The sequence below is a fragment of the Chionomys nivalis genome, chromosome 16 (genome assembly GCF_950005125.1).
Source record: "Chionomys nivalis chromosome 16, mChiNiv1.1, whole genome shotgun sequence".
Classification (NCBI taxonomy): Eukaryota; Metazoa; Chordata; class Mammalia; order Rodentia; family Cricetidae; genus Chionomys; species Chionomys nivalis.
Window position 1 is genome coordinate 9,541,133 of NC_080101.1, and position 17,346 is coordinate 9,558,478.

General features: G+C 40.9%; 1 protein-coding gene across 2 annotated transcripts in view; it reads right to left on the reverse strand.

Moving 5' to 3' along the window:
• Positions 1-1,645: 1,645 nt before the first annotated feature.
• Ubxn2b (UBX domain protein 2B) overlaps positions 1,646-17,346 on the reverse strand; it is a 30,381-nt gene continuing 14,680 nt past the window's right edge. For both annotated transcript variants that reach the window (XM_057791126.1, XM_057791127.1), the window contains exons 6-8: positions 10,541-10,678; positions 6,783-6,944; positions 1,646-5,205 (exon numbers count right to left, since the gene is read on the reverse strand). In XM_057791126.1, coding sequence (XP_057647109.1) covers positions 5,043-5,205; positions 6,783-6,944; positions 10,541-10,678 — 463 coding nt within the window. In that variant the 3' untranslated portion in view covers positions 1,646-5,042. The remainder of the gene's footprint in view (positions 5,206-6,782; positions 6,945-10,540; positions 10,679-17,346) is intronic.

Sequence of the window (17,346 nt, forward strand, 5' to 3'; positions counted from 1 at the left end):
CCCTGTGGTCTTTAAGAGGGAAAACTGCGAAGCTACATGTTATTATGTGTAAGTCACATGGTCATTGTTCCGGGCTATATAAACACATGCATGCACACACACATGCACTTGCACACAGACTTGTGAACACACATTTACATATACAGCAGTTCTTTTATAAACTCTTTAATTGAAATTCAAGGAAACACTAAATATTTTACAGATTATAAAAATTTCTTCAACTTTTGGCACTACTGGCCAAAGATGTATGTATCAACACGGATACAAACTCTTACAGGGAAAACTGAATGCATCTTAATATAATACACTTTATGAGAATATTTTCAGAAATACACAGGGGCAAACAGTCAGGGGGTACCTGAATCTGTTTGTGTATTAGAATAAAAACAGAAACAAGCATGGAAAACTCAGGTGACAATGCCTTACCTCAGGCCCTTCTCTGCCCCCAAACAAGGGGCAATTAAGCCATACGAAAACTCAAGTTCAAAGCAACCCAGTAAACCACTGAAACCAAGCTGCACATAAAGGCTAATTTTAAAAAACATATTCAACGAGTTTGAATGAAAACGTTATTTGTAAGCAGATACTGCAAACTATTTTTTATTACATCATCATTTAAAACAGCCGTGCCCAGACAGTGGTCTGACCACTCAGTGTGCCATCTTGCTTTATGCTGATGATGCATTTAAAATGTTAGAGTCCCTCTGAAGTTGGCTGACAGCTGCATGGCTGGGGCAAACTGAGGGGCCACTGGCAGGGGTACCAGGATTTATTCCTACTACATGTATTGGCTTTTTGGGAACCCTTTCTGTTTGCATGGATACCTTGCTCAGTCTAGATATAGTAGGGAAGGTCTCGGACCTTCCACAAGGCAATGTGCCTTATCCTCCCTGAGGATTAGATGGGGGTGGGCTGAGAGGGTATGTGGAAGAAATGGGAGGGGTGAGAGTAGGAACTTGGATTGGTATTTTTTAAAAAATCTAATAAATAAAAAATAAAAATAAATAAAATGTTACTGTACTATAATACAAACAGATTCTCAATAAAGCCTGTAATACCTGTGAAAGGACTGGTCATCCTCATGTGGGCCTTCACTTCTTGTCCTAACAGACACCTCTGTCTTTTGGACAGAAAGAACACAAAAATGGCAGTCATTTTTTTTTTTTTGCATTTGTAGGTACTTAATAAAACTGATTAAAAAAACTACAAGAAAAATTCAAATTATTTTACAAGGTTTGGACATTTTTTTTTCCTGTTTCAATACAGGTAATGCCCTATTATTTACAATGACTATGGTACTATTAGTCTGTGTGTGTGTGCGCGTGCGCGCGCGGGCGTGTGTGTGTGTGTTTGGGACACACACACGCACGCACGTACATTCTAGTTCGCAAGCCCATGTGTATGCTTAGAGGCCTGAAGTTGACAGTGTTCACCCTGTTCTTTATTGAAGGGGGGCTCTTCCTTAACCTGGTGCTATCCCATTCAGTTAGTCTAATTAGCCCTGTGGTGCAGAGATCACCTCTGCCTGTGAGATGCTGAGACTAGAGGAGGCCACCATGCCTGCCAGGCTTTCCATGGGTCTGGGCGCGAGGTCTCTTCACTCCTGCTCTATTGATCCCATCCCGCCCACCCTGATTTGCTCCACGTGAAAGTTTATCTGCTTTTGTTTGTTTTAGGAAAGTCTCACACTGTAACCCAGGCTGGCCCCTAGGTCACGGTGGTCTCTCCTTAGCTATGAAGTGGTGGTATCAGGTATTATCAGGTATAATCTTTTGAATTACAGCTGTTACCCACATTGTGTTTAACAAAGCCAAAGGAGCAGGGCTGGCCTGTATTGTTAGGGAAAATCTTTTTTCTCTACGTGATTGAGAAAAGTTCTGCATAGAAATGTTGTAGCCAAGCCGGGCATGCCTTTAATACCAGCACTTGGGAGGCAGAGGCAAGCGGATCTCTGTGAGTTCGAGACCAGCCTGGTCTACAAGAGCTAGTTCCAGGACAGGCTCCAAAACCACAGAGAAACCAAAAAAAAAAAAAAAAAAAAAAAAAAAAAAAAAAAGAAATGTTGTAGCCACAGTCTCAGTACTTGAAGTCTTCTCTGGTCACTCTGACCCTTTAATCCCAGCACTCAGGAAGCAGCGGCAGGCGGATTCCTGTGAGTTTAAGGCCAGCATGGTCTACAATCATTAGAGTGCCAGACCAGCCAGGAATATACAGTGAGACCCTGTCTTAAAAACAAAACAAAACAAACAACAAAACAAAACTCCCCAGCTCGCTTCCTTGCAATAACCAGAGACTTCTAGGTCCCTTACAACATATTCTAGTCAACCAGGAGGTGGCAACAATCCCAGTTTTGGATTACATACAGCCTCAGTGCAGAGGCTAAGGCAGTTTTGAGGATGGTGACAGAAGAGCCCAGTCTGCTTTATTCAGACTGTTAGCAGAACAGGCTAGTGCTGGAGAGAGCTTAGAAGGAGCTCAGACTTGGTAGAGAAAACCTACGTCCCCAGAGAATGTCTAGGCGGCTGAGCAGTCTTTAGAAAAGGTGATGTTAAAGGCTCTGCTGCTGAGGGATCAGAGCAGGAGGAAGCACTATTGGATACTCAAGCTTAGCCGAATTGTACAGTCATGTGCAAAGCAGGGCTGGACATGAGGAGCTTGAGACTAAGCTGGAATTCAAGAAAATTTTAACCTGCTTTCTTCTTTCTGGGTGAAGTAAAGTTTGATAGGAAATAGAAACACTGTGTGAAAAGGTGATACATAAAGAGAAACCAGGGCTGTGAAGCTCTCAGCCTACCTCATGACAGACACTTAAGAAGAAAGGTAATTTACAAATGACATCACCTTCAGGAAAGCCTGAAGCAGAAAAACGAGGGTGTGAGTGCACAACCCTCAGATAACACAAAGGGCTGGGATGGCTCAGTAGCTAAAGTACTTACCATGCTGGCTAGGTAGGATGGGCGCCCACAATCCAGTACTCAGAAGGTGGAGACAGCCTAGCCAGCAGCTGCTGTGGTGAGCTCTGGGTTTAACTAAGATCTGCCTCAATGAATAAGGCGGAAAAAGTCTGAGGAAGACTCCCAACGTCAATTCAGGCTTCTCCCAGACACACATCCAAATGTGCACACAAGCAGCACACCACACATGTAACGAAATGGTTTGCATATTCAGTCACACAAAAGGCTCTCAAGGGTATGACGCAGTTCTGCTTTCTCTGAAGAACTAAAAATTAGAGATGGGATTATTTCTGTTATAGAAAGATGCTTGGAAGAGCTTCCTGTTTAATGGAGCCAATCTCCATGACACACAGGCGATCCGTGAGTTTTTTCACAGATCACTGCTATTGTAAAATGAAAACCACACAGTACAATATAAAAAGAAAAAACAAGCTGTGTGTCTTCTGCGAAAGGAAGGTGATGTAGACAGTCCAAACTCAAAGGACTAAGTTACAAGAGCCATGTGTTAATGGTGGTGTTTCTTGGTAACAGTGGCTCTGCTTTTCACTGTTGCCTGCCTTTTACACATCAATGTTTATAGCTTATTCTATAGCTGACCTGACATTTATTTGTGAATAGATAGTTCATTTTTAGTGTCATAGGCAGAGATGAATCTCCACTTAATTTAGGTCATCTTAACAAGATTTGGGACTTTTGAAACCAATGAAATGCAGGTGAGTGAGTCAAAGTGATACACTGAGATTTCTGAGCACCTGTGGATGAATGGGGTGAGTTTATTTGGTAGATGAATCTCTGAGACAATGTGGGCCGTGGTAAGCAACTATATCAACTCCCCCACTCCCAAGAAGGTGTAACTGAAGTGGAAAAGAGCAGCCCTGAAGGATGATTAAGGTCACTATAAAGCTAACTCTAGGCAACGAGCATGGGTTCACCTGTGCATCCTGTCTTGTCTTTATGTCCTCGAAAGCAGAGCACACTGTAGTTACAGAAGGCTCAGGGAGGTGAAGTGCTGGCTGTCAGAGGAGTTTGAGCACCACGGGTAAGGAACACAGGTGGCCTCTGGAGGCTCAGCAGCCAGGCAATGATTCTCTGGAGTCTCCGTGCAGTCCCACTGACACCTTAATTCTAGCGCAGAGAAACTCGTTTTCAATATCCGATCTACATACTTTTAAGATAATAAATCTCTGCTACTTCAGTCACGAGCTCTGTATTTTCTTACATCAGCAACCGAAAAGTACACAGCCATGTTACTAAGGTCGGAATGGTGTCTGAGGGAAGCAAGCTTTCCCGCTGTCCGATACTGCCCACATCACTCAAGACGTGCCTGGACAAGGGAAACACTAACATCTTGCTGGCAGTTTTTGCTCCAGCCTCTCAGACTGAGTTCACATGCTGAAGAACACATTCTGTGTTACACACTGACAATAATGTTTCTAGTGTAACAGATCCCTGTTAAAATACTGGATGAAAGTGAATGTGATCAAGGCATGCTGGATGGGACTGCAATGTTTTTGACTTTAGAGTTCTGTTTATCCCATCTTCTCAAGAGTGGAGCGGATGACCTTTACAGCTACTAAAATTTAGTTGTAATTTTATAAAATACAAGGGCAAAATATACTTTGTGATACTAACATAGTTCAAACAATATGTAAAAATTGACAATATGCAAAATCTTAATTACTTTATGATCAAACAATTTCAAACTCAGAGCAGACACTGGTATATATTACAGAAAAGGGATCCTTACTGGTTACTGGTCATTGCTGCATTAAAAAACTTGATTTACCAAAAGAGGTTCTTTCCACTTCTGAAAACATTATTACATTAACACTGAACATGTAATAAATTGTTGACCTTGATGTTTATAGCTATCAACCACTATAAGCCTGACCTGCAACTAAAAGTTCAAACATTCAAAAATTCAAAGATCTATTCGTGGTTTAAATTTATCTAGACAAATACTGGAAGACAGATCAACAGCAAAAACAGGACTTATCTGGATAATAAAAATAATTTGGTTGTTTTTATGCTGGAAATATTTTACCAATATGTACAACATTACCTATTCCTACATGGGTTGGAACAATACTATTTTAGCTGTTGGAGTATCACAGTATTAAGAATATCTGCTTCTTGTAGTGTCTGACTTTCATCTGTTAGCTCTTTACTCGGAAACGAAGTCACAAGAATAAAGTCTGTTGTTGCAAACTCAGGACGTGACTGTATTATGAAGTCTCGGACATCCAGGACCCTGAAGGAATAAGTAAAACGTTCATTGTAGCAAGGGCACATTTCCATGTAAACTTTTAGCTAAAATCATCATCACAAAAAATTGTATAATCCCAACTTTTGTTTAAAGGCGCTATAATATAACTTTATCTAATTATTTTGATGGGAAAGTTCATCAGGTTATAAAAGAAAAATAATAATTTTGGAGTATACATTTGTAATAAAACAAAAACAATCTTTAAGTGAATTATGTATAAAATAAGGATTAGCAATATTGTTATATTAAAAGAAATCAAGTCTGATTGTTTTCAAAATAAAAACTGCTGGTAACCTATGCATCTAAGCCATCTGTGTGGACAGTGAGCAGGATAAGTCTAACACTATGAAAGACACACACATGTGCACACACACACACACATTCATACATATAAAAGTTAGGTGTGGTGGTACAAGCCTGTAATTCCATTTCTTGTATGGCTAAGTCAATATCACTAACTGAGGCTAGCCTAAGCTACATAGTCACACAGTAAAATCCTATCATTAAAAATAGTAACAAAGAATTTAAAAATTATTCTCGCATATACTTAGTAACTTAACTAAGACCATAAGTACATGTAGGGCCCACAGGTCTACCCCTCCCACCAGGGTTCATACTGAGGATTGCTTGCAGTTTCTAGCCAAGCTTCTTGTTGCAGTTTCCGGCTAAACATCCTGTTTGTTCCTGTGCTCCCTCTGCCCCCACTGGTGGTTAGCTTAGGGGTTTTGTTTACTTTTGAGCCTGGTAATTTCCCACCTGCCTTGGGGGGATTTCCATTGTGCTGCAGCTAGGTATATAAGGTTTTTTTTCTAAGCTTGAATAGACGGCATTTGGCATTCTCTCCTCACGAATGACCCGTGTCTCTTTTATGTTCCTTTAATCTCCAGGCCCTTGCCCGGCTCACACAGTACAGTAGCGCCAACTGTACCGCAGAGAGTAATGCAGGCATTACAAGTGCACATCAGGGTCTTATAACCAGTGAACAATGAAAGCACTATTATGTGCAGGGAAAATATTTATATTCAAGTGAGCATTAAAGAGAATGAGACAGCCTATTAGAGAATACTGTACCAACAACACAAATGACTTACACCATGCATTTACAAGATGGGGTTGCTAAACAGAAAGTTCTGATTAGAATTTCATAAACTTATTGCTTGTTTGAGATATACCTTATTATGTAGCTCAGATTTACTTCAAACTTGTACTTGCTTTGAGTTTCCAAACAGTGGAAACAGGTGTGTACCACCATCCTAGGCTATAATGACTAATATGTTAACAGAAAGTCCCAATAGATTCTTACTATCTTGAGTCTGAGTCCACTTGATGCAGTTTTAGTTACAATGCAAAACTACAGCTAATATATCTGGAGTTGTCTAACTTGGACTAATAGGATAATTTACCACGCATATCACCATCAATTTCATCTAGTTATAGGTCGTCACCATCCTTTTAACTATTCTTCTGTCAAAAGCTTACTGTGAAAGCGTAAAGAACATGGGCAGTTTCCTGTGATGAGCAACAGTAGATGAACAGAAGACCCTGGCTGGGGAGCAGCTCACCGGTGGGTGCTGTTGAATCGCTGGATCAGACGACTTCCATCTGCCAACCTAATCTGAACTTTTGTGGTGGGCACAGAATCATCAATAAGAACAGCTGCATTAAGTATTGATTTGTCCTCTTCTTCTGGAGAAGAAGGAGTACTGACAATTTCAGGTGTAAGGCTAAGAAAGAAGAATGTAAGAATCAGAACACACACTGAGGACACAGGACACACTGAAGGTGGCCGAGCCTCAGCTCTGCAGTCACTTGTGCCATGACTCCTCTGAGGACTTCCCTACCAAGACCACAGCTTCCTTCCAGTTTTCTCTACTTCTTTTGGCCTCTTTAATTCTACTTAATCCCAGATATCTCAGAAGCCTAGCTGTACTTTCTCCAACTCCATCTCTGAACTTTCCTTACACTGTTTAGCACACAGTTCAGGGACAAATGAGAAACCAGAGACTTAATGTCAGCATGCCCAAGGGTATAAAGAAAATAGACTTCAAATCCCAACTATGTTCTAACTAGATACACTGGAGGAAGAACATCAACCTTCTATATATTACAGTATAATTCTGTAAGACTGTATTCTTAATGCATTTACTATCCCATGAAGTATCCTTCAGGATGATGCCTAGGACAAAGAACTCAAAAGTTAATTTTGCTTACATAATCAGAACTGAACTGATACTTTAAAACACTGTTAAGGCAATTTTAAAAACATTTGACTTAAGTAGATACTGCTTTGTAAAAGAGAAATAGCTCCAAGCTATTAGTGAGAAATAAATTCATTACCCAGATGTCCTTTCTCCTCACCAGTGGCCATGCACAGACATGATCCATAGCATGGCACACTCACCTCACCCACCTGCCCCGTGACCCTGAGTCAGCCATCCCCACTGGCCTACATCCTTGTTTGGTGAGAGAATACCGCTCTGTTGTACAGATTAACCCCGTCAGGTACAAGGGTTCTTCAAGTGAGGTTGCTACACTACTTGAAGAAGGGACCTACTGAGAAAGGAGAAAGCTGCTGCATAATGGTGTTTCTATCATCTAGTATCTTCTAGGAAAAATTCTGAGCAGGCAGGCAAGCTTCTTCTGAAATAGAAAGTTAGTATATAGCGGGAAGGGAGCCTCAGTAGAAAGCACCTGAATGTGTCTCCTTGTAAGAACATGTGTGTGGAAATGAGTTATTGACAAACTGGAATGGATGGAGTAGGTGTGGCAGCCATATCAATGGAAAAGCTGAGCCAGAGGTCGACCAGAACGCCGTCCCATGCCAAGTTTGTTACTGGTGAACAGGCACTGTGGTTTTATTGCTACATTCAATGTTCACTTTCAAAGTCACTCTCCCTTCTTTGAAGGCAGTGTCTCACTCTGTAGCTCAGATTGGCCTGGGACTGATCCTGCTGCTATGGTCTCATGATTGCTGGGACAACATCAGTGCACAGCAAAGCTCCCCCTGAGTCGACCATCACACTACAGTGAGTTTTTAAACAAGATTTTTCTGTGTACAAGTGTTTTGCCTACATTTATATATATGCATAATGAGCATGCCTTGTGCCTGTGGAGGCCAGAGAAGGCATCATGTCCTTTGAATCTGGAGTAAGAGATGGCTGTACTCTGCCCCAAATGGATACTGGGAACCGAACCAGGTCCCTCTGTAAGAGTAGCACGAACTCTCAACCACTGAGTCATCTCTGCAGCCAGCTACATTTTCATAGACTCTTTATATTTTAAGGTTAATTAAAAACTTTTTAAAGAGAGAAACCAAGAGATACAAAAAGACTTTTAAGAAAGCAAAAAGAAAGGATCTGAGCTGAGCTTTCCTTAAACAGTTGGAAACTCACAGGAACGAACCAGGAATCTGAAAGTATCATGAAAACCATCATGAGAAACTCTCTGAGTCAAGCAAGGAAATGTGCTTAAGCATGCGATGTGGGAATAGACGAGGGGTTGAGGGAAGGGAGCAGGGAGCGCCTGGGATCAGCCCCATGGGATCCAGCCTGCTCCGCAAGGCTGCACGAGAAAGAAGATCCAGAGGCTGGAGCACTGAATGAGAAACAGGACTAGCAGGAAAGAGAAGGCAGGTCAGAGGGGCTGCTGCGCATCAGACAGGAGCATCCCTGAGGACTAGGGACCAACTCGAACCGACCTCAGATTCAGTGCTGCATGACCGAGTGGCATGCAGAATCTTCTCCACCCGGCAGCACGCAGACGGACACAGATTATCTATCCCAGCTGCATCACTTATCATCATACAGTTGAAAACCCTCGGCCAGGGTCACGTCTGGTTCTCCCTGACAGCAGAAGACAATCGGCTCAACTCCTGCTCAACTCAGGGTATGCTACCATTTGTAAACATACAGCTGCCATCCATGACTTCCTTATTTCTATTTACTTGTATATCACAAGAAAACTTGGCCAACTTCTGCCTGTACGCTCTTCGTAATTAGACTACTGCCAGTGGACAAAACTGGATTATTTTCCTTTTTGTACTTCAGTAGCTGACTGGAGCTCTTAGGAAATGAGAACTGTTAAGCTGCTGTCTTAATAGTTTTTTAGTTTCTTTCTTTCCTTTTTAATTAAGTTTTGGTTTCAGGGATCAAACCTTAATATAGTTCTTGATGTAAATGTCCAGTGTAAAATGTTATGTGCAATTCTTCGCTTTAGAACTGTATTATTTGATTAAATATGTGTTTATGTATACTGAGTCACATCACATTAACACACTAGTGGTAATTTTCTGTACATTAAAACTGAACAATTTCTATTTCCACTTTGAAGCAAGGTCAACCTCTCGTAGCCCAGGCTAGCAACAGAGTGAGTATACGCCTGAGACTGGCTGCAGACTGGGTAGAAGGTGGAGGGTGACCCTCTATCTCCTTAGTGCTAGGATTAGAGGTGTGGCCCAGCAGGCCAGGTTTGTGGTGCTGGAGCCGGAACCCAAGGGCTGCCTCCAAAGCACAGAGAACTGAGGCACACTCTCCTGCTGCAGCATCTCAGAGTTTATTTACGACAGACACACCACTAAAGTTGGGGGGTGATATGGTCATTGCTTTCTTCAGTCAGCAACACTTGCCAGGTTCTCTTTTGAAGCTGTGTGACTGGAAGCAGAAATGAAAGAACACACCCACAAAGAACAGAAAAACGCCTAGAACCAAATCTGGACAAGAGGGGCTCCTAGGAGAGGGAGGAGGGCAGTGTGTGCAGGGGATATGCTTAAAGCACTATAGACTTACATGAAAGCGGCAAAAACACACCAGGAGAACATGGCACAGTAGGGAAAGGTACGCACCCAGAGTGCTTGGGTTGGAACTTGGTTCTAGTCATTCTCTAGCTCAAGCATACCTTGGGCAAATTACTGTTATTTTAAAATAGAGTAATAAGTATCCATATGTTATAGGGCTGCTTTTAAAAATAGATTTATTTTCATTTCTAATTCTATGCATGTTAGTCTATATGGCAATGTGGGCATATGTGCAGGTACCAATGGTTACCTAGAGCTGGACTTTTACGGTAGCTGCAAGCTGCATGGATGGGTGTGGGGAACCAAACTCGGATCCTCTGCAAGAGCAGTGTGTATATCAAATGAGCTCATGGGTGTAAGGAGGACTGATTGCTACTAACATTATTAGCCAAGTTGTACACCTAATTCCAGCAGGAAAGTCTTTATAGCTTGTATTTCAAATTTTACTTCACAAGTCATTTTGATTTCTTATTTTCAACAAAATGTCATTTGAGCAAAAAAGTATTTTTCTCACTAGAGGAATTTTACCTTCCAAGTTTTTGTCCTTCTCCACTAAAAGCCTTGAAGCGCAATCTGGGTTTTATGTACTCTTGGTCTTGATGATCCTCCATATCCAGATTCACTTGGCTGCCATGGACCAGTCTCTGAAGCTCCAGGGGAATCTCTCTTAAAAGGAGGGAGAGAAAGTTTTAGTTAAGATTGTTAAAAAAACACACTCACTACTCCACTGAGATGACTGCAATTAAATCACGAGCTACATGCTAACAAAAATTTCCATGGTGATTGAGGGCCACGTAACTACTCTTTCTTCAGGTTATCTTATACTTTGAAAACTTTTATACTTTACTTTAAACATATGAGTGTTTTGTCTCTCTGTATGTACATGTACCATGTGCATGCCTGGTGCCCCTGGAGGATGAGGCCCCTGGGACTGGAGTTTCAGATGGCTGTGGATGCTGGTTCCCTGGGAAAGCAGCCAGTGTGGAGCCATCTCTTCTAGCTGGTCACGCTGCTCTTTAGTGACTCCTAGACAGCAATGTTTTGGGTATCACAACAATCTTGGAGTACATTTAGAAAGGCAGATTATAAGACAGCAATTGATACTTAAATTAGCAGAAGAAAATTCTTATATAGCTTAAAAGTTAATTTAAATATTTTTGAATATTTTTGGTTGTTTCTTTGAAATAGGGTCTCGCACTGTGGCTCAGGCTAGCCTGGAATTCTGTATATACATCAGGCTAACTGCAAACTCACAGCAATCCTCCTGTTTTAGACTCTCAAGTACTGGGAGTCTGCACATATTTATTTTAATGTCCCTGGGGGAAGTTGTGGAAACTGATGCTGAGGTATTTCTGAGTGTCAGGTAACTGGTGAGCATTGCCATGTTTAGCATGAGGGGCAGGGGCTGTGAGACACAGCATGGTGAAGTCAGCTTTTTTCCTTTTTTTAAATTAAAAATTGTTTTAGGTCACACACAAACAACAAACAAACAACAAAAACAAACAACAACAACAAAACCAGGTGAGTGACCCGTCTGCCAGCTAAACTGCCCCACTTCCTAGATTCTGTTCCCAAAGAGCCATCCCACAGTCCATGCCCGCCCAGCTCATCCCCTGCTCCTCTTCCAGGCCCAACCCCAGCAGACTTCTGCTCAGGCACAGGACACACCAGTCAGAACAGAGACCCCTGCTGCAACAAAAGCCAAGCTAGCCAAGAAGGCCTGTCCCCAACTTAGACTCCCTACTAGATCAGAGGTTACGCCAGCCACAAGAAATCCAGGTCACAATGACAGAAAAAAAACGCAAAGCAAAAGCAGAAGCCAGAAAATAAAACACCCATCTGACACAGACAAACATGGAAATCAGCACCTAGACCTATAATTACCCCAAACCCAGATGCCTAAATAGCCAAAGCAACACGGCACCATCAGAGCGCAGCTATCCAAAATGACTTTAAAAACAAATTTATGAAGATGATAGAGGTCCTTAAAAGAAAATTAAAAACATCCCTTAGAGAAATAAGAGGGAAAGACAACAAAAAATTGAAGAAAATCAATAAATCCCTTAAAGAATGCAAAAAAAAAAAAAAAAACCCAAAAGGTAAAGGAAACTATTCAAGACCTGAAAACAGAAATGAAAGCAATAAAACACAAATGAAGGGAATTCTGGAAATGGAAAAAATGGGTGAATGAAAAGGAACTACAAACACAAGCATAACTAAGAGAATACAAGAGAAGCTCAGGGGCAGGAGATATGGTAGAAAAAAATAGATTCATCAATCAAAGAAAATGTTATATCTAAAATACTAACACCAAACATCCAGGAAATCTGGGACAATCTGAAAAGACCAAATCCAAAAATAATAGAAATAGAAAAAAAAAAAAAAAAGAATCCCAGCTTGAAAACCTAGAAGATATATTTAACAAAATCATAGAAGAAAATTTTCCTAAGGAAGGACATGCTTATAAAAGTACAAGAAGCTTAAAGAACACAAAATAATTTGGGCCGGAAAAAAGTCCCATTGCCATATAAAAATCAAAACACTAAATATACAGAATAAAGAAAGAATATTAAAAGCTGCAAAGGAAAAAGACCAACTAACATATGAAGGCAGACCTACTGGAATTACACCTGATTTCTCAATGGAGACTCTGAAAGCCAGAAAAGCCTGAATTGATGACTCTAAGAGACCAGGAATGGCAGCCCAGACTACTATATCCAGCTAAACTTTCAATCACCATAGATAAACCAAAATATTTCATGACAAAGTCAAATTTAAACAATACCTATCCACAAATCCATCCCTACAGAAGGTACTAGAAGGAAAACTCCAACTCGATGAAGTTAACAACAACCACAAAAATACAGGCAATAGGGCTGGAGAGATGGCTCAGTGGTTAAGAGCATTGCCTGCTCTTCCAAAGGTCCTGAGTTCAATTCCTGGCAACCACATGGTGGCTCACAACCATCTGTAATGAGGTCTGGTGCCCTCTTCTGGCCTGCAGACATACACACAGACAGAATATTGTATACATAACAAATAAATAAATATTAAAAAAAAAACACACACACACAGGCAATAATCTTACATCAGCAAACCCCCAAAACAGGGAAACACACACACACACACACACACACACACACACACACTACTACTACTACTATTACCACTACTACCACCACCAACAACAATAAAATAACACAAATTAACAATCATTGGACATTAATATCTCTCAATATCAATGGACTCAATATCCCAATAAAAGACACAAGCTAACAGAATGGATATGAAAACAGGATCCATCCTGCTGCTGCATACAAGAAACACACCTTGGAACAAGGGGTTGGAATAAAAGATTTTCCAAACAAATGGACCAAGGAAGCAAGATGGTGTAGCTATCCTATTATCTAATAAAATAAATTTGAAATCAGAGTTAATCAAAAGAGATGGAGAGGGATTATTTCATACTTATCAAAGTATCCCCCAAGAAGATGCTTCAATTAATTATATCTATGTCCCAAACATAAGGGCACCTATATTTGTAAAAGAAACATTATGGGGGCTGGAGAGATGGCTCAGAGGTTAAGAGCATTGCCTGCTCTTCCAAAGATCCTGAGTTCAATTCCCAGCAACCACATGGTGGTTCACAACCATCTGTGATGGGGTCTGGTGCCCTCTTCTGGCCTTCAGGCACACACACAGACAGAATATTGTATACATAATAAATAAATAAATATATATAAAAAAAAGAAACATTATGAAAGCTTACATCACACATGGAACATCACACATTAATTATGGGAGACTTCAATATCCCACTCTCACAAATGGATAGGACATCCAGATGGAAAACTAAACAGAGAAATAATGGATCCAACAGAAATTATGATTCAAATGGACCAAACAGATATCTAGAGAACGTTTCACCCAAACACAAAAGAATATACCTTCTCAGCACCTCACAGAACATTCTCCAAAATGTGCCACATACTAGGTCACAAAGCAAGTCTCAAAGGATACAAGAAAATTGAAATAACACCCTGTACTCAATCAGACCACCAGGGATTAAAGCTGGATATCAACAGCAACAGAAACAACAGAAAGCCTACAATCGCAAGGAAACTGAAAAGCTCCTTATGAACAACTATTGTGTGAAGGCAGAAATAAAGAAAGAAATGAAAGACTTCCTAGAATTCACTGAAAATGAATCGTAACAAACCCAAGCTTATGGACACAGGGAAAACAGCGCTAAGAGGACAGCACACAGTACTAAGCGCCTATATAAAGAAACTGCAGAGATCTCATACTAGCAACTTAACAGCACACCTGAAAGCTCTAGAACAAAAACAAGCAGACATACCCAAGAGTAGACTACATGAAATAAACTCAGGGCTGAAATCAATAAAATAAAAACAAAAAGGACAAGACAAGGTTGTTCACTTTCTCAACATCTGTTCAATACAGTACTTAAAGTTTTAGCTAGAGCAATAAGACAACTAAAGGAGATTGTAGGGATGCAAATTGGAGAAGTCAGAGTATCATTACTCACAGATGTTTTGAAAGAACATATCAATTCTACCCCAAATTTTCTATCAAGGAACTGCTACAGCTGATCAACACTTTAGTGAAGTGACTGGATACAAGATTAACTTAAAAAAAAAAAAAAAACAGTAGCCCTCTGATATACAAATGTCAAATGGACTGAGAAGGAAATCAGGGAAACAACACCCTTTACAATAGTCACAAATAACATAAAGTATCTTGGGGTAACTCTAACCAAGCCAGTGAAAGACCTGACTTTCAAAAAAACTTCAAGTCTTTAAAGAAAGAAGTTGAAGAAGATATCAGTAGATGGAAAGATCTCCCATGCTCACGGATTGGTAGGATTAACACAGTAAAAATGACCATTTTACCAAAAGCAATCTACAGATTCAATGCAATCCCCATTAAAATCCCAACACAATTCTTTACAGACCTTAAAAGAACAATACTCAGTTTCATAAGGGGGAAAACAGGATAGGTAAAACTATCCTATACAATAAATAAACTTCTAAAGGTATCACCATCCCTGATTTCAAACTGTACTACAGAGCAGTAGTAATAAAAACAACAACATGGCCTGGATTAAAGCAGACATGTTGACCAACTGTCTGAATGAATGGTCCAGACATAAATCCACATAGCTATGCACATCTGATTTTTGATAAAGACAGAAATATACAATGGAAAAAACATGCATCTTCAACAAATGGTGCTAGTCTAACTGAATATTGGCATGTACAAAAGGCAAACAGATCCACATCTATCACCCTGCATAAAACTCTAGTCCAAGTGGATCAAAGACCTCATTTAAATCCAGATACATTGAATCTGATAGAAGAGAAAAAGGGGATTAGTCTTGAATGCACTGGCACAAGAGACTCTCTGAGCAGAACAGAAACAGGACAGGCACTAAGATCAATAATTGATAAATGGGATCTCCTGAAACTGAAAAACTTCTGTAAGGCAAAAGACACTGTCAATAGAAAAACAAAACAAAACAACAACAAAAAAAATGGCAGCCCACAGAATGGGAAAAGATCTTCAAGCCCCATATCTGACAGAGGGCTAATATCCAAAATATAAAAAGAACTCAATGAAAGGTTTCTGTACCCTCATATTAAGCCTCTCTGCTGATCAAACCAAGCCGGATTAATAATTAAAAGTCCAGGTTTAATGAATGTAATGCTCCTGGCCCCAAGAGAGAAGGGGAACTGCACGGAACTGGAAAACTACATGGTCTCTCCTTAGGAGGTCCTCTAAATACCCTACATGCGTGGTTCCAGAGGAGCCACTGTTTCGAGGGCTTTCTGAGACTGGGCAAAGATTAGAACCGGAGTAGGGGTGGGACGGGAGACTGGAGTTGGGGGCTGGTGAAGCAGAGCTCATCCAAACACTCAAGAAACTAAATAGGGCTGGAGAGATGGCTCAGTGGTTAAGAGCACTGCTTGCTCTTCCAAAGTTCCTGAGTTCAATTCCCAGCAACCACATGGTGGTTCATAACCACCTGTAATGAGATCTGGTGCCCTCTTCTGGCGTGCAGGCAAACATGCAGGCAGACGGCTGTATACTTAATGAATAAAAAACAAAACAACAACAACAAAAAAAAACAACTAAATAATCCAATTAAAAGATCTAAACAGAGAAGTCTCAACAGAGGAAACTCAAATGGCCAAGAAACAAAGAAATGTTCAACATCCTTAGCCATCAGGAAAATGCAAATCAAAATAATTTTGAGATTATCTTATATCTATCAGATGGCTAAGATAAAAAACACAAGAAACAGCTCATGCTGTTGAGGATCTGGAGCAAGATGAACTCCCCCACTGCTGGTAGAGTGCGAACTTGTACAGCCTCTTTGGAAATCACTATAATGGTTTCTCAGAAAATTGGGAACGGATCTACCTCAAGACCCAGTCCTACCACTCCTGGGCATGTACCCAAGGAATGCTCTATTCTACCTCAAGGACACTTGTTCAACTGTGTTCACAGCAGCTTTGTTTATAAAAGCCAGAAACTAGAAACTACCTAGATGCCTCCATCCAAAGAATGAAGAAAGAGGCTGTGGTACATTTATATACAATGGAGTATTACTCATCTGTTCCAAGTTCTATCCTGATGGAACAGAATGAGAAGCATGGTATGCACTCACTTACAAGTGTACACTGGCTGTAAAATAAAAGATAATGATGCTACAATCCAGAGACCCAGGGAGTCTAAGTAACAAGGAGGGCTCAAGAGGGGATACAAGGATCTCCCTGGAAAGGGAAAATAGAATAGATTTTGCTGGTAGATGGGGGACAGGTGGGAGTTGGGAACAGGAGTGATTACGAGGGGTGGGGGAATACTAGGAGAAATGACTGGAATTAGGGAACATTTTGGGAATAAGGTGGAAACCTAGTGAAATGGAAATTCCATGCAATCCACGAGAGTAACCCTAGTAATGGGGGACCTGGAGCTTGAACTGGCCATCTTCTGTTACCAGGTAAGGCCTCAAGTGGAGGGATTGGGACACCAACCCAGTCACCAAACTTCTAGCCTAGAGCTTGTCCTGCCTGCAGAGTGTTCTAGGACCAGAGCCAGCACAACTGTCATCAAACAAACCAGAGGGGCATCACCTAGCAACCAAATGGAGGCAGATGCAAAGACCCACAGCCAAAATTAGTCATAGTTTGGGGAGTCCTTTGGAGGAGGGGAAGGAAGGATAGGAGGAACCAGAAGGGTCAGGGACACCAAAAGAACATGGCCCACAGAATCAAGTGACCAGTATAACCAGTACTCATGGTGTCTCACTG